This window comes from Miniopterus natalensis, chromosome 8 (assembly GCF_054644295.1).
Source record: "Miniopterus natalensis isolate mMinNat1 chromosome 8, mMinNat1.hap1, whole genome shotgun sequence".
NCBI lineage: Eukaryota > Metazoa > Chordata > Mammalia > Chiroptera > Miniopteridae > Miniopterus > Miniopterus natalensis.
Genome location: NC_142088.1, coordinates 24,340,944 through 24,366,276, shown reverse-complemented (window position 1 = coordinate 24,366,276; position 25,333 = coordinate 24,340,944). Strand labels below are relative to the sequence as shown.

Here is a 25,333-nt window from a genome sequence, read left to right as displayed (position 1 = left end):
TTCACAATATGTGTGGAAATAAAACTGTTCTAACTGCATATATATTCAAATAAGCTGATCTATATACTTTAATTCTATTAATATTTGCTGAGGACCTACAATGTTCCAGGTCCTATATCTACAGGGCTTTGAGGAAATCACACAATGGATGAGTTGCCAGATGTTCTTTCAAGGAACTTTTGGTCTAGTAGGGGGTTAGTCAAGAATCAAAACTACTATGGAACATAGAACTTAGAAAGGTGACAGCTTGAAAGGCCCAATGTTAGCACTCACAGCCTCACTGGTATTCCTGATGATTCTAGATTCATGTCCATTCCCTTGGGAGTTCAGGACTCCAAGGTTAGATAATCTCAAATTCTTGCAAAAGTGAAAATGCAGGCCTAATCATCAGTCAGGCAAATAGCTAACCTGTCTACCATAAGCAATTGTCATGTTAGTCCTGGCATCTTACACAGCACTTGTATTTAAGAGCTTCGAGTACTCTGCAAACTTAAGTGCTTTTCACAGCTTTTAACTTTATAAATTGTCTGAAGAAAAACAAGTCATTTTTATTCAATTGATTAAGAAACCAAGAGAATTCTCTGATTTTAACCAACTGCTTCCCCCCAAATTAGAGGACATCACTACAGTCATACCAGATTTTAATTAATCTGGACATTTCCTGCTCTACATATAAAAATTCTCATTTCACAACTGTTTCGTCAGTCACCACCAGATCTTCATTGTTTTTGAGTTTTTAATTTTGTTTCTGGGCAGGACAAATGGAAATCTGAAACTATGGGAAATCGAAAGCACACTGTAAGTAAATACTAAGAATTAGAGAGACCTGCACCACTATAAATCCTTAACTATGTCACTCAGTTCAACTCCCTACTTCCCTCTCATTGTTTCCCAAACACGGCTGGTCCAGAACCTGTTTCTGGGGTTCTCCTCTACCAAGGCCCCATCCCAACCACTCTCTCCCTCGCTGCTTGAGCATCACATCGCCCCGTCCTCACCATGTGGCATGAGCTGCCTCTTTCCTTACCACTCACTCCGGTTTCAGAACCTGTCCCTTAGCCCTCTCCTTTCCTTTCTGGAGGGTTCTGAGTTGACGTAGCTACTTCTTTTGAAGGCAGAGCCGGCATCTGGCCTCAGGTGCACCCCTTCCCGGCTTGAGCTCTGGCTCCTCGCCTCTCCCCTCTTCAGTGCCTTTGGCCCCCACTAGCTCCAGCCCCCTCGCCTGTGACTGTGGCACGAAGGGGGGGCGGGCGCGCCCCACGAACCCTAGGCCGCGGCTCGTGCTTTACAAGCTCCGTGAGCCCACCCGCTGCCCTCCCTCCCCGGCTCCCTCCCTTCCTGGATGTCATGCGGTACCTCTGTCCTCACACTGCGGGCAAAGAGCGCCCCCCGAGTCAGAATGGCTCCTTTTTGCCAAAGCTAAGAGCTTTCGATGATCTCGTCCCCGTCCCCCCCCTTTGTTACCTTTAATAACATTTCTCCACTAGTAACCCAACTGATCTTGGCTTCCATGAAGCCTCACTTCATTCCCAATTATGTCTTCTTACACCATGACCCTTTCTCTCTCAAAGCTTCCAAACCCCTCCAGGTCTAATTCCTTCCAGAATGGTCTATTGGTATCATTTTAACCATCAGAAACAATTTGGCTCCAAAATCTGTTCTCTTGTTTTGTCTTTTGGTCAGTTGGCTCCACATCTGAACAGCCTGATGGATAGTTCTACCTGGTCCTACCAACTCTCACTAAAGTATCTTCCCCCCAATATATTGTCCTATTTCTGTCAAAACCAGCAAGAGTCACTTAAGCTCAAGCCTTGGCTTCTACTCTGATTTCTCCTTCTTTTTCCCACAGACATATTGCATCAGTCACTTCTTTCTTTCTCACTGCTGCCACCCAAAGCCCAACATCACCTCCCTCGCTGTCTTCCCTTCCACACATAACCACAGGAGATTCTATTTTACCCACTTCGTCCAGGGTGTACATAGTTCCCCTTCTCCCCCCCAGCTGCCTCCCCTCCCGCCATACACACTCAAATCATACAGTTTTAGATGCTTCTAGAAGAATTTTTTTAACTATAATTTTCATAATTTCACTTCCTTGCTAAAAACCTTCAATGATTTTTGAAATGCCTCAACTGGGCTTTCAGAGCTCCCCAAGGTGTGTTCACTACCTCCCCAACCTTATTTTTCATCACTATCACGCAGATGTTCCCTATGGCCAGGTCCCAAACATTTCTGCATGCTCACCAGTGTTTGAGGCCACCATCGAGCTCACTCCCAGCCATGTTCTATCTTTTCTTTTCACCAATCAAAAAATCTTAGCCATTCTGAGCCTCTGTTCTATCGAAGTCATGATAAATGCTCTGCCATTTGAGACATTCTGGGCCACCGTCATCATTTTCTAAACACACCACGCTCCTTTGCACCTCTGAATTTATATTATGAATTTACAGTTGCCTGAAACATTCTTCCTTCTCTTTTTCCCTTGCAAAACCCTACTTGTCCTTAAGGTGTAAATCATGTGTTCCTTCTTCTCAAATTGCTGCCACTCTCCCCCTCCAAACATGACACTTAGTGAGCTGAATTTAATTTATGGACCTTTCTCTGTGCTAACATTCCATGGTTTATACCACTGCTATATATTTGCCAGGTATACTTATAGGGCTGCCTCCTCTGCTAGGTTGAGGGAAACACAACTAGAGGTAGGAAAACATCTTATGTATTTCTGGATGTCTCTCACTGCTTCTAACACTGAATATGGCCTACAGCAGAGGCACTCACTAAACACTTATTTAATTAAAATCAGTTATTTAATTGTGACTGTAATTTTCTTGCAAGAAGGGACTAAGTAATGGCCCCCACTTAGAATCCTGCCAGGTATGTAAAGCAAATGCTCGAATTTATTTTTAAATGACAAAACATGTATTATATTATCAATTATTTTATATAGAATTTGACTTTTTAAAATCAGGACCTGTGTCTTATACATCTTTTAAATAGAAAGTATATATGATGGACAGACAGATGGACGGATGGATGGACAGACGGATGGATGGATGGATGGATGGATGAGGAAAGGAGGGAGTTAGGAAAGCAGATCCTCTTTCCCTTTCTATTCTTTTTAAACATATATTTAAAATGGCTTATAAATAGTATAGATGTGAGCAGATAGCAAGTTTGTTTCTTTTAATCTACAACCTACTTATTGACAAACAATTGTTTGTACTTCTTTAAACATTTATGAATGAGCATATCCGGGCTAAAGAAGCAACTGCCAGCATAGCTGGAACGAGCTTCTTAAGCTCTCAGTAAGGAATCAGCCCCCATCCGAACTTAGGGTGCAAGGCGTCCTCCAGGCACCATTCTTCCAGGTGCCGACACTACCAACGAGCTTCTCCCAGGAAGGCCAGGCGGGCAAGGTGACTGATGGACGATCTCCAGGGCTCCTCAGTGGCTGTCACAGTGAAATGTACAAGCTCTTCCAAATGTTGGACAACCAGTAAGATAAAAACTGATTGATTGTGAAAGTGCTGTTTCTATTTCCAGGAATCCAATGTTTATATAAAATTCAAGGATTTGATGTTGGCATTCCTTTAAGCAAGGTACAATATGAGCAGAGGACAGACAAACTTCCTTGCCAAAACACCTTGATTTAGGTCCAAAGCTGAAAGCAAATTGCCTTCCTAACTCGGAAGAATTAGGTAGACAACAGTGAGTTGCTTGTGCTTCATCAGAGCTAAACAACAGCAGAGGCAGAAGTGAAGTCCCGGCAGTTGATTAAAGGCATTGTCCTGACCACCGATGCCACCACGGCTAAGCAGGGCTGCCTTATGGAACCAGGTCAGAGGACACTGATTTCTCTATTCAACTCCGAGGCACCACTTTGTAAATGACACAATCATTTGGGGGTACAAGAGGTGCTTTAAATGTGGTAACATTATATCATTTCAGCTATAATGATCATAATTACTTATTTCTTTTAATCACAACCCACTTAACCACTTTAGTACAGAGGACTAGTTCAAGGAGTTTAATTTTCATTCAACATCTAATCTTTGTGTTTACTGAAACCCTTCACGGGCTTTGTTTACTGTCTGCTTGCTGGCCTGGACGTTTGATCTTGCAAGACTAGATCAGACAGGGTCAGATAAAATACTGATTACTAGAATAAACCAGGCTTGGGGAAGTAACACTGATTTTAAAAATCCTCATTTCTCCCAGCTTTTTAATATTTTGCAAAATAAGCTGAAATAAACAAATAAAATTAAGACAACTAGTAATCAGAGGGTTCTTGAGCAATGATTGAGAAAAAGAAAGTGATGGGGATAATTTTGCTTTTAAACGAACTATGGGGTTTGGTTGGGTCCATTCATTCTAGTGGTATTATTTTATGACACAAATAATTTCATGATATCCACTAGTATTTATGTGAACTTTCAATGACCCCTTAATTCTTGTGACATATTAAATACTTGAGATCAACCTGACCAAAGACAACAGTTCACTTTGCTTTTGGTGCCAGGTGAAAAACACTTCAGATATACAATTATTTTAACTTATTAACTTTTAATTACATAACATTTAAAATATAAGAGCCCTTCTTTGCTATGGCACTATCTTACTCTTATTTAATCCCCTGCACAAGCAGACTGCCATAAGAGTATCATTTCTAGTGTATGGCATCCATAATTCTACTTCATTTCATAAAAATGGCAGGGAAAGTTTTTGTCTAAAAGTAATGAATACAAAAGAATTAGATTAAAAAAGTGTTTTATTAAAATACATAGAACTTATGAAAGAAAACTTGACACAGTAAATCCCACAAAATCCCAAGAATTCTTGAAAACAATGTAATAGCCTGAACATTTTTAAGTCCTTGTGAATTATCCTTGTATTGAACACTAAAATGCCGACACATTAAACAACTGTTAATATTGGCCTTTTTTTTTTTTTTTTTTTTTTTTTTTTTTTGCTTTTACACAACATGTACATTTATTTCCTTATACTTTGGAGCTTATGAGCTCTACTTTGTAAAATGTAGGCCAGAAGCAATTATAGTATGAGATGAACAGCAATAAAAAAAAAAATGCTGTCTCTGTCTAAACAACCTACTACCCCATCCACCCACTTCATTTCTTCGTGGGACGCAGGTTCTGGACCTTAAAACCAGAGTATACAAATTCTGTCTCCCCATCTACCCTGAATTAACACTAATGTTAACTCAAATATGTCTGTGTTAACCGTGATTGTCTTTGAAATTAAAGAAAAAAGGTAAACAGAATGTGCTTTGCTGTGATCACTGAGGAAAATAAAGTTAACATGCTAAAGCCAAACCAACTTAGGACTTTTTAAAAAATAAGTGTAAATAGTTTAGTTTTAAGAACAACAAATTCAAAAAATGCACATTAAAATGTTTACTTCAAAATTTAGACAATTCCATTTGTATATAGTTTTTACATCTGTTTTTAATGATATCAAATTATTGATTGTTCATTTTTCTCATATTTATTTAAACATTAACTATAGAATTTGCAATCTGATCTTTTTTTTTTTAATCCTTCCAGTAGACTTTTATTTTTGCCAGGTTTTAGTCATATTTACTTTGATCTTTCAGAGTATATAATTATTTTACTGTTTATTTATTTCTATGAGAAGAGAAAAAATTTTTGACCTAGGAGATCTATATGTGGCAATTTGTAACAGAATCACATAGCTTATGTTTAGGAAATCATGGTTTTGATTAAGAAGCAACCATTTAGTTCCCACTGTTTTATTAAAACAGACATTAGCGGATAATAGGAAACATATTTGACAATGTAGCCCGCATTTAGTTTGGGACATCAGTACGTTAGTTTGAGATTTTCTTCTGTCCTATCAGCCCCAGCACATGTGAACAGGTAACTCCGGGCTGAAAGCGAGGGAGGGGCCTGGAACTCTGACTTCCGAGCTCTCAGGAAGCGCCCTAAGGTAGAATTCGGGTTTTGCTACTACTCATTTCCTTCTCTCTCTTTTTTTTTTTTTTTTCATTTTGAAAATAGATGGACACAAACAGAAATTTTACAAACAAAATCATTACTTTCTCATGAGAAATGGATTCTACTAGATAGGAACTCCCACAGCAACATCTATTCATAGCATAAAGCTTCTATCAAATGAAACGTGCCCGTATAGGTCCAACACTTGCTTTCCTCTGGGGGTCGAAAGTTAATAAAACACTCTTCTCTGGGTGTTTATTTTCTGTACACCATTATACCTGTCATGAATTCTTTGTTTTTCCTCCCACTCCCTTGGCTGATGAATCAACACCACTTGAACTGTTTTACGGCAGCTTGTGTTTACTTCACACATACCTTAACCTTCCCTTTCCTCCTCCTACTGATACACACACACGCATACACACACTTCTCGACAGGAATGACTAGCTCCATCTCTTTGAATAGCATGTGTACACAGTGTCTGGCAGCCTCTTCAGGTGTGTGGATCCTTGACCTCCTGATTGAAATCAAGGTCTCAGTCTGCTTTTACAGCACTTAAAGATTTAACTGTGCATTTACTATCTTGAAGAAAAAAAAGAACTTGAAGAATTGGATTTCTAAGGAAGAAAGGAGAAGAGTAGAAGCCATAAGTGCTAATGTGTGTGAACAGATACACACGGACACACACACATTCTGTAGTGGCAATTCTGAAAGCACTAGAGTGAAGGGTTTCCAGTCTTTACAAATCTGGAATTATACTCCAGACTAAAGGAGGACACTCTCCTTTCTCTTTAACAGCAAGCAAATGGGATTTAACAAATGACCTTGAAGCTGCATGACTCTTTTGATTTTTAGCCAAAGAGGGTATGTTCAAGCACTTTAACAATCTTATTTTAAAAGAAAAACTTGAAGGCAACACTTGCAGAAAAGAAACCCTTCTGAACCACACAATCATGTCTTATAATAGGAGTTATTCATCGTATCCTGTACAAGAGTTAATACTAATAATACCCTAAAGCAAGTGCCCAAACCAGAATCTAGACAGACCTAAGAATTTTAGACTATGTTGAAAAGAAATAGATGTTAACTCAATCTTCAGTGAATTTAATTTCTCCTGAGTAGTTCAACATCTTGACTTTCTTTATAAATTGTATATTTAGCATAAAATGCTCTCATTCCTCTGTAATCAGAAATGTGCCACCAATGCATGTGCAACTCCTTTTCTCAGAAGGCAACTTTGTAAGCAAGCTCCCAAACACTCAACTGCCGACAAGCATTCCTCCCACACTGAGTCCGGAGAGGAAGCCTGCTGGTAGTAAAATAAATCCACCCTCTACTTTTACCTACCTACCCACCATAAATGTCACAGGACCCTCAGATGGGGGCTATGAGAACCTATAATGAAACATGATGAATGATGTCATAAACATACAAAATATGGACTGAAATACCTGCCAACTTCAACCTATTATGTTACCCAAAATTCCCCCAGTCCTCTCAGAGGCTGGTAGCATTTGAATTGAACAGCACTTGAACTGAGGTTAGAAGAACATAATTTTTCCAACACTGACATATTTGCAAAGGCAAAATATCACAAATATATTTAAAGGACTGGATGGTCTAAATCGCAGGACATTTATTATATAAGAGAATTGTATATTCAGGGTAAGACATAATTCCATATATAAGACATCACTACTAGTACAACTACTACTATTGTTAGAATATGATAGCTACTAAGAGATGCTTTGTGCTAGTATTAACTTATTTAGTTAATACTACTAGTCATAGCTAGCCAGCAACTTAGATAATTTTCAGATAAGGAGACTGAGTCTTGGTGAAGTTAAATAATTTGTTCGAGTTCACGCAGCTAGTAAATGGAAGAAAGACATTTGAACACACTCCCTTTGCTTTGACCACTGCTCTAGAATTGTCTCCAAATAAACACAACAGCAAAACTCCATTTCTGACCCAAGATTTCCTGAGAAAACAGTCCTTCTAATATGTAATTGGTACTTAAACTATAAGTGCTGATTTAACCTAGAATGACGGCTTTTAAAACTCCATTAGTATATTAGTGGAAATGATTCATTGATTAACTTTTTAAATAAACACGCCTATGTGAAATAAAGCACTTCAAAATATTTTGAAGGCTCTCCACCTCCACAAGCATCTCCTGTGAAAACTGCAAACTTCATATATTATGCTAAGAATTTTACTTTTAGTTCCAGCATCATCTTAGTTTTAAGGAAGCCAATTTGGATCTCTTGATGAAAATATTAAGAATCACGTCTTTATTAAAAATTATATAAAATTTTTATTTAAAAATTATACCTAAAATTAGCATAAATTCTAGAGCCTCAACAACTCATTGCCCTAAGAAACTGAAAATGGGCTTTAAAAATAAAAAGCTTACCTTTAATCTTCTTGTACTTCTTATACCATCGCCCGAACTCCTGGCACTTAGTCGCTGACACGTTGGCATAATATGTGCTATTTACAATGGATGAAATCATACTCTATAAAGAAAAAAACAGGTATTTTTCATAAATATGAGTACTCCTTTTCAGGGACAAGAAAGGGCACACTGTAGCCCACACCAATCTCCTTTGTCTTTTAAATCTGAAGGCATCACCTTCCTGCAACCTGAACTATTAAACATTATGATTACCTAAATGAACTATCGCTTTAACTTATACTTGTGTGGTGACAGGGACAGTGTCAAAGATAGAGGGGCAGGACATGCACGTCAGATGCCCAGGGAAAGAACAGTTGTGATTTGGGAACCAGAGCAAAAGGTGAGCTCAGACACTCCAGCACCCGTCATCCAAATAATGCCTTTCAGATGTTTCTGTTCCCTTTCCAATTGCAACAAGCTCAGAGAGCCAAGAATCAGGGAACATCCGTGCCACTCACTGCAGAACAACATTTAGGGAAATAAGTTAAATTAATATAATTTATAGAAACGTGTGATTAGCACTTGTGTGAAAATTCACCAAATGAAAAAATTAGCAGTGCTATTTTAGAGCAGGGGAAACTAAGCCTAACGCTTGTGCTGTGTTTCAACCAAAAATGAATCAAAGCTCCAACTTCCTGAGTGCTTCCGTGCTTGATTTCTTCTAGCCCCTCCTCTCTTCCTCCTCAGCTGACTTGTTTGCAATTTGGGAAGAAAGTAAAGAGAAGGGGAGCATAACCTGATTTACCACTGAAAAATTAAAATTATGATCACACACCTTGAATTGAATTTTCTACAGAGATGTTTTCAGTCAATATGGCCTGTCTGGACCAGCATTTGTGGCAGATGTTAACTGATACCTGAATGACTGTGATAGTACATGCGTATGTTTTATAAACAGATTTTATTGCCACAAGTTCTGTCTAAAAACAAATGGACATAAACAATTCAAGAGATCCATATGACCTACGTAAGGTTTTATATCCTGCCTTGGAATCTCATCTTTCTTTAAAAAAGCTCCCCTAGATACGAAGCAGTTGAGCAAAATCTTAGAACTTCTAATGGCATTTCTACAGAGGAGCTGAGATTAAAAGGCTAACAATAAATCAAGGTAATGGCAAGTTATATACCAGGAGGCTCACACGCCAGCAAACAGTCCAGCATAGCTGCCGTTGAAAACAATTCCCCCAGTGAGCCCACAGTCTCCCTTTTTTAATCAGCATGCAGTACTGGTGGGGGAGGGGGTCCTAATTCAATTCACAGAAACCTCTTTGGCCCTTTCTACATGGCAGATGGCTATCCTGCCCCGGTTACTGATCTCTAAATGACAATTCTGTTCCCCAAGGGGAGATAATAAGGAGAACTCTTTTAATCTAAGGATCTGAACTCAGCCCCAGGAACCAGAGAGCCAGTATCACCTGAGGATCTCACAGAACTTTCGGCCTCGCCCGCTGCCTTGAAGGATCAGTGGAGTCCGGGTCTTCCCGAGGCAGCGTTCTGCTCTGCGGATTATTAACAGAGGAGTAAAGCAGCCTCCTGGCTGGCTGGGCTAGTTCCCTCTCCGGCTGAGCTTTCCCTCTGTCCTAGACTGAGAGGCCCTGGAAGACGGTGACTCTATGTTTCATTTTTTCTCTCCCTCATGTCTAACACAGTTCTGATGTAGGATATCTGAGTCACTGAAATGTAACAGATGAAAAGGGACAGAGATGAAATTTTAAAATGCCAAACTGAAATGTCATAATAATGAAAAATTTAACATGAAAGCGCCTAGTAATAGATGCAGCAGCCACACTGGTGTGTGAATAACGGCAAGTGCACTTGTCATCTCTGCGCTGTCTGTATGGATGTCATCCGCTGGGAAGGGCGAGGCTGCACAGCCACGGCAGGAGCCAGAGCTGAACCTTCTATTGCAAAGTGATTTAACATCCAGAGCAAAAGGTGGGATCAGAAGCTCCAGCATCCGTCATCCAAATAATGCCTTTCAGATGTGTCTGTTTCCTTTCCAACTGCAGACTAGAAAATGTCTCAAGCACGGCCTGGAGCTGTACCTCAACCCTTCCCGGCCCTAAGATCAGGCCTCAAAACACATATTACTCTGGCCCCAAACAATCTACATGCCCCCACTCCCTGAACTTCCTACTTCGTCTTTGCTCCAGATGCATCTTCACTGACATGGCACAAGGCCAGTGTCAATCTAGATGGCAAGGAAATGAGTATCTGGGCTTCTGTGGGCTCTATCGCCAGATCCTAGGCTAGAGGCACATTCACACTCATTTTAAAAGGAGGTGACTACCCGGAGACTCAATCAGATCTGTTCTCTTCCTCAGATTATTATAAATTTGTCTTTATCTTTACTGATCACAGAACAAAAAATAAACAGGATTTAGCTATGAACTGAGCCAAGGAGCTATGGATAGTAAATAAAGAGAACTTCCTAGATAATGAGAATATTTAGTCGCTAGAAAGATCTCTTCAAATCTGTGGCAAATCTGGTTCCTATTAATTCTTTACACATAGTTGACAGTCACAAAAGTTTTACTTATATAAATTTTTATAATTTGACTTGAGAGCTTTAAAAGCAGAAGAGGTGCATCTTGGGGATATTTTAGCTGCAAGGTCATGTTATGTCTTATTATTTCAGTTTCAAACATGAACATTCCCTAACCCTAAATTAGACTGTTACATTCGCATAGCCTGAGTCTGAATTACTAGGCCTCGCTAGAATATTCTGGACACATTCTACAAGGTCATCTTAATGTTAATGTCAATTTATTTTTAAAAAATCAAAACTTAATTCATTATAAACAGAATTGAAAGGGGCTAACACAGACACAGCATGTGCTGACCTTTACTCCACAAGGAATAATGGTCTCCAGAGGTCCCGGACACAGAGAATCTGTATTTACCACATTTCATCCATGCTACAGCCACATTTTTTAAATACTTTAATGTCCCTGAAACTGGGATGCATTGTACAATCAGTAGCATGTTAAACCTGATGAGATACAGTTGCTGCAAAATGGAATGTGTAATGATTAAAATCTCTCCCACCTCCTACCCTGCCAAAAAGATCTAATTTCCATTTATTGCTTTTTCAAATATGTATATAAATTTGTCGTTTATGTTGCTCTTTTATGTTTTCCAATCATTCTAGAGCAACCACAGAATGTTCAGGATCCCCATACCTTTTTGATAAAGGAACAGGATCTTTTTCAACCCAGGATGAAACCAAATCCTGAGTGTCCATGTTCATATAAAGCAATGCTGATACAAGTACCCCAAAAGATATGTGCATTATTATCTGCAATACTTAAACAAAGGGACTCTGTTTTGAGGAGGGTTAAAGTGACATTGCATATACTAAGTTCATTTCACTTTGCATGGTGTGGGCTCTGAGAAAGAATGGGAAGGACACACAATGGGAAATCAAAGCAGCCCCTTTCAGGTACTTAGTCACAGCCACAAGCACCACATGGACAGTGATATGGACACAACTATCTTGTGGGGGAAAAAATGCTATGTATTAAAATAAATAGGAAGGCTTAACATGCCCTCCCAACTACATAAATGTTTCGGAAGTTTCAGACTTCTTTGTAATTAATCATGAGGTTTTAAATATGAAGACTGTAGATGGGACCATAAAATCGAAGTTTCCTCATTTGCAGTCACTCTGACACATCACTTGCCACTTGTATTTGCAAGTTTTTCTTGAATAAAATAAGGTATTTGAGAAATCAAAATATGACAGAATTAGCTACTCCAAAGTTTACTAGCTCATCTGAATTTGCTCTAATCCAAACTGTAAGAGGATATTATAATACTGTTATTAGTACTTATTAGAGCTAAGTAGATTGCATTATCTAAAAAGAAATGTTCTTTTAGGTTCCTCAGGCAAATTTTAAACTTACTTGTTTGTTTTTTACTAGCCCAGATAATAGATGTCACCTGTGATTGTAAGTATGGTTCTAATTTTCAAATTGAGGGCCCAGAAGCTCAGAATGAAGTATCTTGTCCAAAGTCAAAAAGTGATGGAAAGTGCCACAAAGAGACACTACTACCAGGCCACACTATTTCACGGGTCTCTTAAGAAGGGAAACTAATTAATGAAAGGAAGGAAGTATTCACCATCACCTTCACCTGCTAGCACATGCTCAGTACTGGATACTGCAACCAACTCTTTAGACAAAGCAAGAAAAAAGGTGACAAAAAATAAAACAACGGAGTGACCTCAGGTCCCTTCTATAAGTTAATTAAGTTTAGAATCAGAGGAAACTAAGGAATCTAAAGGCAATTTAAAATTTAATAGGAAAAGCAAAACAATAAATATGAATTAAAATGATTTGTATAGTACACTTAGACAGAGATCTGAGTATCTCCTTTCCCTCCCCAAAAAAGAAACCTACAATAATTGGATATTCTTCGCTGCCTTCCCCTTGGCTCAGTGAGATTTGTTTGAACAGGGACATTATACTAAGAGTAGCCAACCTGCAGACACATAACACAGTTGCTGTAAAAAAAGAACATTTAAAGCCAAAGTGAATGGATAGACATTCTGCCAGTGAAAATGTCCTGTTTAGCAAGGAGCGCGCGGGGGAGGGGGGGAGAGGAGCACCTCCCGTGTCTTGGTCCACGTTTGCGTGGAGGGCGTGGCGCCGGGGATACAGAACACAGTGCTCTTTGCTCATCTTTGGCTTCTTCATTCTGCTCTGTGATGTGCTAAATAACACAATGAACATGAGGTTATAATGATACTTCAATTAAGTATCCTAAAGACAAAAACCTGATTTGGAGGAATTACTTTGCCATAAAAATTCATTTAATGTCACTTGGCAGCCTTCCACTATCCCTTTCTATCCCCATTTCTGACTCTCCTATCAGAACTGAAAACTTTTACCATTCTAGGGGAAAGAAACACTTCCTCCGGGCTTTGGGGTATAAAAAGACTGCATCTGAGAGCCTCCCTCCCAAACAGCAGCTGAATGGCTTGCTTGTCTGAGGGTGGCACCCTCGCCTGTGAAACTGGGACATTGATACCTGCCGCAGAGGGCTGTAGGGATTCAGAAAGAGGACCTGTGGAAAAGTGCTAAGATAAGATGCGGGGTCGATGAATGTCAGCTCTCTCCCCTCCAAGCAATCATTTCATATGGTTGTCTCAATAACCTGGTTAGGAATTCTTGCAAGCTGTCCTTCAACGTGAGTTCATGAGGTTGGGCCTCAAACTAAAACAACCTTGCATGAAATTAAAGGGACAGGTGGTAACTGGTTAATATGAGACAGGGTACACTCTCACTTCATACACAAATTTAAGATTAAATTAAGCAGACAAATGGCAACTGGTTAACACAAGACTGGTCCAGTAGTTACCATCCACTTGTCTGTAGACGAGATGCGATCAACTTGTTTTCTTCTCCTGACCCAACTGGCTGCCTGCTCTCGCTGCCTAATTATTTTGGCACATTGTACATTTAAGTTAGTCCTTTAATGATCCCCAAATGAACAAAGCTTGCTTGGGATGACAGAAATAATATCGTACAGTCTATTTCTAAAGAAGACTATAAATGCTATTTCACCACCATACTGGAAACCCAGTAACGTTTTCGCAGGTTCCATAACTTCAGTCAGTCATTTTGTTCTTCAAGTATTGACAGTAAAACCTCAACTAGGGACATGGGACAGAGCTTTGAAAACATATCTACATGCTTAAAATAGGCCAAGGCAAAAGGACAAATATTGTATGATTTTACTTTTATGAGGTACCAAAATAAGCAAATTCACAGAGACAGAAACTAGAACAGAGGCTACCGGGGCTGTGGAGGAGAGAGGAAGGGGGAATTATAACTTCATGGTTCCAGACCTTCTGCTTACGGTGATGAGAAGTTTGGAAACAGACAGGGGTGATGGTTACACAACACTGTGAATATAATTAATGACGCTGAATTATAAGCTTAAAAGGGCTTAAAAGATAAACTTCTTGTTGTGCATATTTTACCACAAAAAATATTTTTTAAAGCATATCTAGAGTCACAGAGAACATGTTGGGGGTGGGTGCAGACGGACATTGGAAGGTACCTTCATTCACAAATTATTTGTTCTTTCAATGCAATTTTCAGTTTACAAGATGGTCTTTTTAGTCAGTCCATTTGGATCATCGTAATAATCTATGAGGTCGACAAGGCAGATACTGTTAGTTCTGCGTATTTTAATGAATCCGAATCCCGGGGATTGCATTTTATTGTTTAACTCTTCCTCAATTAGGAATAAGTAAGCCACAGCAAGATGTGTTCATAACGTTTTCAAATTGGAACCGTGAGGTAAGACCATTTAATCAAGGAGACCTGTGCCTGAGGCGCGATAAATTAGGCTGCTTGGGGCTGACCTTGTGGCTGAAGGAAGAGGCTGGAAGTGGTGACTCAGGGGGACATCAGAGGAGAAGGAAGGGGCTGTCCATTTTGAAAAGTGAAATCAAAAATAAATACACAGACACAGAAACACAACCTATACTTTCCAAGTAGGTGACGAGACAGAGAAGAGCTAAATCATCACTTCCCTTCCTTTAAATATGTATGCCCCGGCTACAATTGATGCCCTTTTATGGACTTTCCACTCCTCTTGTGCTACTAAGGCTGCTCTTTTGAACTGCAGCCCACTGGGATGTTCAAGAAAGTATACACTAGCCACTGAACCATTCCTTTAGGCAACTGCCAAATTTGAGTGAGAAAATATCTAATATGGCCTGGTTTGGGGGTAATAAGGAACAATTTAAAAACAGACATCTTTTACTCATGAGCGGAGTCTATTTTAAATAGCCCGCTAGCCTACCTTTCTCCTTTGAAGTAAGCAGTATTGGGTGCCTCACTCTCTTCCTCCTAGATTGAAGACTTAGCCTCTCGTCTTCACAACTATATCCCCAGCCCACTGAAAAGTGCCTGACTCTTATTTGGGACTCCAGTAATGCTGGTGGAATACACTGCTGAATTACCATTTCACCTTTAGAACAAGAATGCATTCTCTTTTGCATTACAAAGGTTGAACTTCAAAAAATGTATGCATCTCTTCTATTGCAACCACCAACAAAACAAGTGAGCTTGTCTCCACTGTGACTTAGGTAGATAATCTGGAATGTCTGAAGGTAATAACTGTAGGACTAATGACAGGTCCACAGTCCATGCCCATGCTGGCTGAGGACTACCCCAATGAGCCAGATGTTCCATAATCACACAGCATACCAGAAGCCCATATCAAAGCTCCCCCAAATCTAAACAACAGAACTGAGCCTGTTTTGAGTAAAAATGTGCTACACATCACCTATCAAATGACTATAGTCACTGTTTCTAGTTCAAAACATTTTAGAGCTGCAAAGAACACTGTAAAATTAATAAAACTTTACATTTTTACAGCACTTTCTAAAACATTTTTATATTTAACTCTTTAAACATGTTAGAGCAGTAGTTCTCAACTGATAGAACTCAGTTTTGCTCCCCTCATAGGACATCAGGGAATGTCCAAAGACATTTTGGTTGTCAGGACTGGGGAAAGGGGAGATGGTGGCATGTTACTGGCATCTAGCGGGTAGAGACCAGGGATGTTGCTAGACATCCTACAATACACAGAACACCCCATCCGCAAAGACTTATCCAGCCTAGAAGGTTAATAAGACCAAGGTTGAGAACTCCTACATTAGAGCAACAACTACATGGAAGATACACATTGTGCTGAATGCTGAGACCATAAACAAGAATTGGCTTCTGCTATTGTGGGCAATCCATCAAGTGATGGGAACAGGAAGGTAACACTGACAACAGGCTGTGATAAGTGCTGTGACAGAGGTGTGTACAAAAGGCTACTAAGAGCAGAAAAAGCAAGTACTTCAACCAGGTCAGAGTACTTCACAGCAGTGACTTTCCAGCTGGAATCTGAGAGATGATTTCATCAGGTAGAAGAGAGCAGTGTGTGCTGGAGAAACCACACGCAAAAGCAAGTGTCAAACTGAAGGACTCCAGGGGCATCAGCATTGTGTGCAAGGGCTGCCAGAGCCAAAGATTAACACAGTGCATCTCCCTAAAGAGGCAGTTTAATGGGCTCTGGAGGAGGTTAATAATTTAACACGTAAAGTGATTTACATGGCGTTTTTTTAAATATCAAAAATACTGATATATTGAGTAGAATATAAGCTTGGCATGTTTTTTTTCAAATAATGCAAGAAGCTACTTTGTTAAACTTGTAATACTGTGGGTACAAGGGTACTGGGTAGGTTTCTCCCACCTCAGGAATCCTCTGATGAAGTTTGAACAGTGGCAAAGGTTCCAAATAATGAATTCCATGTGTTTGGAGCACAAAGTGGTTGCAGGTAGAGGGGTGCAGGTGGCTCAGGTGGGAAATCAGGCTGGACAGTGTCATCTTGATGGTTCTTATTGGCTATGCTATAGGAGCCTTAATTCCCACAGATTGGGTGGGGGGAGTGAAGGGAGACTTACAGGTGAGGAAATAGCACATATTAGGGCTGGAGAAGCAGATGGCAGGAGAAAAGCTATGATGCATGACAACTTAAAATATTTCAGATGAGAGGTGATGAAAGTCTAAACAAGTCAATGACATAAAGGAAGAAGATTTTAGACATGGAGGTAGTGGAATCCATAGGATCAAATGTGAGAGTGACAGAGAAGAAGCTTTTAAGATTGGGCAACTAGGTGGGCAAGCAGTAAGTACAGAAAATGGGGAGAGAAAGTTTTTTTACAGGAATAAGACGATTTCATCTGAACCTAAAGACAACCCTGTGAATTACGTAAAATATGTAGACACAATCACATCCCATATACAGAAGAATTTAATGAAGCTTGGAGAATGGAGGCCCTGCCCGAGATCACACATCTAGAGTAAAACTGGCTCAGGCTCTCAGCATCTGATTTGGGTTCTTTCCCCTCATGCCCTCTCTTTAGTCACATTTTATACTTATAATCAAACTTTATAATCATGATAAGTCAGTTTGGACTAAATTTCCACAGGCCTTAAAAGCCTTGGATAAAATTCTGAATTGGTGATATTAAGTTAGGAGCTTGTACACTTCCAGGCAAAGCCCATTTTGACTCCCACATAAATAAATCCAAAAGGCAGGTAATTGTGACTAATTGTGAAAGTCAGGACAAATGACTGAAAGTTTTTTTCATAAACTGTTCTTTATCCAGTCCCTGTATATGATCGGAATTAAAAATATTTATTTTTATAACTTCATGAGCAATCCCACTGGAATAAATAAAAATTCTAGCAACAAGCCTTAGCACCTACACACATCCCTACAGGTAGGTACTGAATGGCCTGGGTGAAGGCTGTAAGCACAAGAGCAGGCACATAACTTGTTTATGATCCGTTCACTAAAAAAGGACTATCACTTTTCCTCCCGGTGAATTTCCACCTGGTGAATTCACTTAAAATCTCTACAATGTGTATGATGCAAAGATCACCTCTCTCTTCTAGAAAGGGGAGAGGCTCAACAGATAAATATAAATACAGATGGGTTTGGCATGGCAGACTCATTCCAATGGCCAAGTAATGCAATGATCTGGAGCCTGAGCTTTGGCAGGTGAGCCCTGGATTAGGGTCAGCGCATCGCTCAGCCAGCTGAGCAAGCTTAGGCAGGTGAAGTGCTTCTCCCTGGATTTCTTGATCTATAAAACGGAGACGCAGATACTCACCTCTTATAATATAAGCGAAAAGTTAAAAATTGTAAATGTAAAATGTCTTACTACACTCCCATTGCGTCAAAGCTTTCAGTCACGGACACCTTCTATGCTACAACAGAAAGTACCATAATCTCCTTGTTTTTTCCACCTGAAAGGTACTGTGAGTCTACAAATAAAATGCAGCTGTCTAAGCACGTGTGCCCTCTCCCCGCCAGCCCGCCAGCGGCCTTCCGCGTTTCCCAGAGCCCCCTGGAGACACTGACCTGGGAGAGAGGGCATTCTTTGGCTAATGTGCTCTGGTTCATCTCCTTGAGCAGTTCCTTTAAGGCATTGCGGACTGTGGCGTGGTTCCACTGCTCCGCAGGCAAGTCTTCCAGCTTCGAACAACTGCAACACAGGGCAAGAGTGAGGAACACGCAGACCTCAGAGAAGGGCCCTGCCTGCAGAGGGGTAGGGGTGCAGCAGCCACTCCCGGGTCCCACGCCAGCATTAGAAAAAGCTAAAGAGCACGATCTAACGTGGGCCCCAAATGAGGGAAGGGGAACAATAAAGCTGCCTCTCTAGGACCTTGATAGAGCCTAACAGTCACCAAGTTGGTGACCACACCAGCCTAAGAAAAACAGACATTTTGGATATGAGGAAATTACAATTTTTTAAAGGAAGATTTCTCTAATCCTCTGATGGAAACGGCATGGTAGTGTGATTGTGAACTTCCACGATACAAATTTAATTCTTGGACATTCCTAAGGTTAAATATAAAGAAATGTTCCAACGTTCACTCACAGAAAAATTCAGAGCCATTACGTTCCTAACCAAAAAATAACTTTTCAGAGAAGACACCAAAGCATTCTACACAAGGATAGAAATTTTGTTTTTGTTCAACTACAAATTCTCCTAAAGCAGCAAATTCAAAACCATTACCTGAAGGACAATGTTTAAACCATAGGACTTGGAGGCATTGACAATACAAGATCTGCAGGGAACCTCTGGATTCTTTAAAAGAGCCATAATCTGCTCTGGATGGGGTTGGGGGGGGGGGTGCGGGAGATGACAGAAACAAGTCCCAGAGCCTCTGCAGGCCCTCACAGAGAGGAAAACCACGTCCTGGGCCAGCCACGGGCAGGACACTCGTCCCTCACCACACCCCCGAGACAGCAGAGCTGTTTATTCTTCAAATACTATGTGCTAAGCATTTAACCAGAGGAACCATTAAAGCAGGGGCGGTGGAAAGCTCCCCTTTATGGGCTGCAGATTTTTAATGATTTATCAAGCTTCCCCTAGGTTAGCACTTCGCTGCTTCTGAAAACAAAACATAAAACAGTTGGAATGCGGACTATAAAGATGCCTGGTGCCGGCCCCTCCTGCCTCCTCTGTCTTTCATCTCGCCCAGGGCCTAAAACCAACAGGCGGGACGCGCGTCTCCGCAGTGACTCTGCGAGGGACGGGCGCTCAGACACCCACCTCTGTAACTGAATTTTCAACGTCACCACGTGATAGACATCTTGCAGCATGTCGGCCACGGTCGCATCGGGTGCATCTGTCACGTAACTGAGGGGGAGCGGGTTCCACCTCCCCAGCTTGATTATTCCTGCGCAGGGAAGAAAAACACAATAAACACACATCTGCTATTTATTAAACCTCCCCGCTGTTTGTTCAATGTTAAGAAGGTCACTCAATAGTCAACATTCAAGGCCCACTCGGAGAAATTTTACAACCCAGTGCAATAACCTATTTCTTTCTGGCTGACAACTGAGTGGACGCTACAGGAAGATGGGAATAGAGGGGTGGGGTTCAATCACGGACAATCAGTTATTTTATGTTTTCCTGTTTCTTAAATTACTTAGAAAAGCATAAGGACACTTCCTTCCCCCAAAGTCTCGATTCACACTCTAACTTAAGACGGATGCTAAATATACCAGACTGCTGATTTCATAAACCGAAAAGCAAAAAAAAAAAAAAAAAAGAAAAGCAAGCCTTAAGTAAATATGAGACTTGGTTTTGAATTGTACAAGAAAATTCCTGTGTGTGGGCCCCGCACACTCGCAGTCACATCCTGACTGCGGTGTGATCCCGGTGCGAACGGGCCCGGAGCCGACGGCAGGGAGCGCTCGCTGTGGGCGCGCACCGCACCAGCAGAGGGGTTGCTTGCCAGTCGCACAGTGGCTGACCACAGATCAGCAAGAACAGAGATGCCTTCAGCTTCCTTTTTTCCTAAGCCTTCAGCTCTTTTGAGATTGACAATGGTGCCCTTCCCCTGTGGGTTTTGGTGGCAGATGGCCAACACATGACAATGGGGAGAAGACACAGTCCTGGTCAAACTTAGGCTCACAGAGCAGCGATTTTAGGGATACCCTTGTCCCAGGAAGATTCACGAGACAGCTTCTGTGAAAACGCTAACTTCCGCTTAAGATGAACCCATCATATCTGCACATACATAACACTGATGTAGAAAAATATAGAGAAACTCATTTCACAAAGAAGTAACAAAAATTGTATTTCTGTGCTATGAAAAGTCGAATGGTCCCCAGGATGTCAGAAATTGTCACACACACACACATACATACACACAGAGCATGTGTTAGTAATAAAAGAAAACGCAGCATTTTTATTTTTATTTTTGACAATAAAGGTAAGCCCAACTATACTATTCTTTCAAAAAAGTATTTTTTTATCATCAAAGAGAGAGGACACCTATATACCCAAGTGAACTTTTAAAAGCCTCACAAAATAATGCTTCATAGCTATGGGGTGAAATTCCAACAATAGGAAACGAACTCTCTGGTCAGGCTATGTCCTGTCCAAGATGAGATAAATGAATGCGCAATGCCTGACATAATGCTTGAAAACAGGGGATAAACAGAACAAAAATATTAAAATGATGCACTGTTTCAGTATTAAGATTTAACAATCTGGTGCTGAATATGCTGCAGTATAAATAGTGCCTGGACTCTGATCCAATAAAGTAACACAGCTCTCATTCATAGTACCGTATGTCTCCAGTTCTGGCTCCTTAAGTCGCATCTCACTTGCCAAGAAAAGCTGTTTTCTTGTGGGGATAGTTTTCCTAACATTCACTCTCATGACAATGAAAAGTGCGCAGCACGCAGCACGTAGTCGTCACGAAATGAACATCCAGGGCCCGCTGGACAGCCACCCACCAGGGGCCGGGGCTGCTTCCTTGCCTCTCTGACACGTTCTGACATTTGAAAATACTAAAAAGATACCATGGAACATGTCTAGCATATTTCCTTTCTTTAAAAAAAAATCACAATTTTAAATTCCTTTAAAAATCATTATTGTGACAGCCCAAAAACTGAGTATAAGTGGACCATGTTCTAAAGACAGGCTATTTCACTGTCAGGGACTGGAGGGGGAAGAAGACGAAGCCGGCCATCGGACACAGTGAAAGGCAAGGGGAAGCGGCCCGTTGTGGGCCATTTTGGTTACTAAGGATGCAAAGATGGTATGAAGCAAGCGACTCCTGCAAACCAGCGCGCAGCCCAGAGGAGACTCATCTGTGACCGTCCGCTCCTTTCTATGGCTGAGCAGCGGTGCACTGCAAGGACACACCACAGCGCCGCCAAAACAACAGAATAGTCTGGTGTGGTTTCATTTACATGCAACGCAAACACAGGCAAGACTACTCTATGGATCTAGAGCTCAGGAAGTGGGTGCCTCTGGATGGCAGGGACAGCTGACTGGAAAGGGACACAGGGAATTTTCTTGTTTGGGTTGGTGGTTGCATGGGTATAAAAATTGTCAAATTTCATAAAAACAAACAATATACAAACGTTTTATTGTATGTGAATGACACCTCAGAAAAATGATGAAGGGGGAGGAATTCTGTCTACAGGAAATGATAGACAAATCACTCTACTGAAAACAGTAACCTCCATTTAGGTAAATTCTCTCCCCACATTGATGAGCCAGAAGGAGACTTGTTTGGGCTGGAATTAGACACACACAGGTGTCTTCACAACACTTAATGCCTCTACCGAGACCAGCTGCTACAGGTTGGTTTCCACCTCTTGGAAGAGAGCTGCTGACAGAAGAGAGCTATTTCCAGGCAGTGGGAAGCGGCATGTGCTCTTTCTTTTTTGCACCCTACGGACTAACCTGCACGGTCCTGGACGTCAAGTCCTTTGCTCAGCCATGTGCCAGGCTCTGCGGGCGCAAGATCGGCTAGGACAGCTCTGTCCGCAAGGCTGCCCTCCTCCAGCCAGGCAGGCGCTGGAGTAACTCTCTGTAACAAGACTTTCCTCCCAACAGGGTTTCTGACTGATGTATTAACCCTCTGGAAATAGAGTCCTTAGCTACAGTCCTCCTTCTCTGATATAAAATAGACAAAAATATTACTTGGACTAGGAGTCGAGCGTTAATTGAGGAAATCAAATTGGGAAGCAGCATACCACAGTCAAGTCAAATGGTCTCTGTTCACATCCAGGCTCCCCCACCCACTAGCTATGTAGACTTAGCAAGTTACTTAATTTCTCCATACCTCAGTCCTCTCATCTGTAAAATGGAACGATAAAAGGACTGACCTCGTAGGAATATAGTGCGAATTAAACGTAAAGTCTTTAGGACAGAGCCTGGAAAAAATTAATCTCAACAATTGCTTACGGTCATTGTTTAGATGTTTTCAATACTTCTTAAAAAGAAGATACAGTCCATTTATTTCCAAACATATGGACTCGGTGGTATTTTTACGACTTCATTACCTTTTCATCTTTAATTCGGTCATGTGCCTGTGAAAGGCCGTCATTATTATAAATCACAAAGGAGGACTGGACCTCAGTTATGCCCTCCTCCTGTCCCCCACCCTTTTCATTTCTTCCATGCTTACACCTCAGGGCCTCTTCCCTTTTACCTGAGTAGTCAGATCTCCCCTACTTTACAGTAACACTATAGCAATCTCGTTCCCCTCGGTCTCTCATTTTTTGCACCACCAAATGTACTGAAAGTGCACCTCCAATTTCCCCATCAGACCGTCTCCCCTATATATCTAGTTCCATTGCTTTCCAGGAGGAAATGGAGGTTCAGAAGGGCTGGGTTAACTTGAAGGTACAGAGCCCAGCTTCCCTTCAGTCACACCACGTGCCTGCCCTTCTCAGCATCCTCCACGTCGCACTGTGGGCGGCACATCAGGAGAGAAGACTGGAAGAGAGCTTGGGCCCGGTCTGGACAGCCTCGAAGGCCACACTCAGTACCACGCTGAGCGTCAGGAGCACCGCCTGAAGTCAGAGGCGAGTTCAGGTCCCGCTCTGAGGCTCTGAACAGGTTGTTTAGTCTCACTGAGTCTCGATTTCCCTTTTCTGTAAAATGGGGATAGTAACGACATCTGCCCTTTAGGGCTGTCATGAGCTTTAAACAAGAATTAGAATTTAGTGCTAGGGTTGGCACACAATAAGTGTTCAGTAAACATTAGTGGCAAACAGTCTGGGGTGTAGATGTAATTTAGGAAAATTAACCTATACTGGAATACAGGTGGATTAAAAGAGGGACGCATTTTGAGGCGAGGAAAAAGGCCTGCAACGATATAAAGAGGTGTGTCTAATTACAGCCATCACAGCCTCTTCCAGGATCCTCTAAGGAGGGGTACCAGCCCCACCACAGGCTACAGTGCAGCGAAGGCCAAAGAGCAGGCTGAGTCCACTGGAGGTGGCTGACTCACAGCACTGGGAAAAGCCCAATAGAAATGGCGCAGCTATACATACACAGATATTATTTCCAGTGCTCACACTCTATGAGCAGGCTGTGTAACCCCGATCTGGAAAATGAGAAACACTAATTATGATTAAATTAGATATTACTACATTCACATAGATGCACACATACACACACGCCTCGAGCCCAGCCAGGCACATAGTAAATGCTCAATAGATGCCAATTCCCATTTCTCCTCTGAACACTTACCACATTCTCATTCCATCTGGAGTACTGATCCCCAATATTCATTTCTGGAAATCATACACATTCTTCAAATTCTGCCCCAAGAATCATTCTAACCCTGAAGTAATCCTTTCTCTGCACAGTTGCACAATAAATATTCTTGGTTCGTTTGGGTATCTTATAAAAGACTGACTTTATCACAATATCCCTTTATGTTACTTTACAGTTTGCAGAGTGTGTTTTTCAATCCATTAGTTCATCCTCATGAGAAGAGCAAAGAGCCAGTACTCTAACTGGGAGCAAGCTGAAGATAGAGAAGAGCCACTTTTCAAGGACTCTAGTGGGTTATAGTCAGGACTGGACCCTGGGCTTCATCTGGCAAGTTTTATAAATACAGGGCCAATAATACACTTTTCACTCAGCTCCGTCCATATGCCAGTGGCCAAACCCACGATGGGCCCTTGGAAGGTGGGACTATGGCTCATCCGCAGTCACATATCAGGCAGGGTGTCATGACATTTCATGTAAACAAAGGAGCAAATGAGACCAATAAACAAAGAAGTGACTGGCCCAGAAAAGCCAGCTATACTTGGAACTTCTCTGGAAAAAACTGTCTCCCACAACAGTGCCATTTCAGAAATCAACATTGTTTCCAAAATCATCTTTCCTATTTCTAAGGAATTTATCATCTGCAAACATTTAGAAAATGCCTGGTGTTGAGGACTATTACAGATGCAGTTTCAAGGTCTTTGAGTCACAAATTATGGGCCTTTATTTGGGGGCTGAAATTCATACAAATGTTAACATGATTGAATTGAACACAATATAAATAAAATTGTTCATACCCAGACAAATCTGTTCACTAAAATACAGAGAACCAATCCACTCATTGTGTAGTGCCTTTAGACCAAATAACAAAATGCAATTGTAGGTAAATTTCCCATTAGTGACATAAAATTAGGTTGGGAATGGAGGCAATCTTACTCTAAAATTAAAAAGATGCAATAACGGAAACCAGTTTTTACTCTCTCGATGCAGTACTCTCTCAGAGGCAAAGAGTTGACATTTCATAAAAAGAAATATCAATAGCTTTTTTGTGTGTGTTCCTATGTTTTTGTTATTTTTTTCAGTTTGTAATCTATCTCAGAGAAATCAGATATTCTTCTCAGTAGATGTATAATTCATATCATTAGTAGTATTTACCTCTATGTAAAAACAAGAGTGGTAATAATATACATTATAGTTATCAATATTTGATTTAACTTTTTAGAAAGTTGATCACTCTGAGAATTAAATAAAATGTGGTCATAATACAACATAATCAATAGAACATCAGAAGC

General features: G+C 40.9%; 1 protein-coding gene across 1 annotated transcript in view; it reads right to left on the bottom strand.

Moving 5' to 3' along the window:
• Positions 1–25,333, bottom strand: part of SATB2 (SATB homeobox 2) — a 169,378-nt gene that overhangs the window by 79,836 nt on the left and 64,209 nt on the right. Inside the window, exons 4-6 of the mRNA XM_016220690.2 lie at positions 19,566–19,692; positions 18,368–18,491; positions 8,389–8,491 (exon numbers count right to left, since the gene is read on the bottom strand). Of these exons, the coding sequence (XP_016076176.1) occupies positions 8,389–8,491; positions 18,368–18,491; positions 19,566–19,692 (354 nt within the window). The remainder of the gene's footprint in view (positions 1–8,388; positions 8,492–18,367; positions 18,492–19,565; positions 19,693–25,333) is intronic.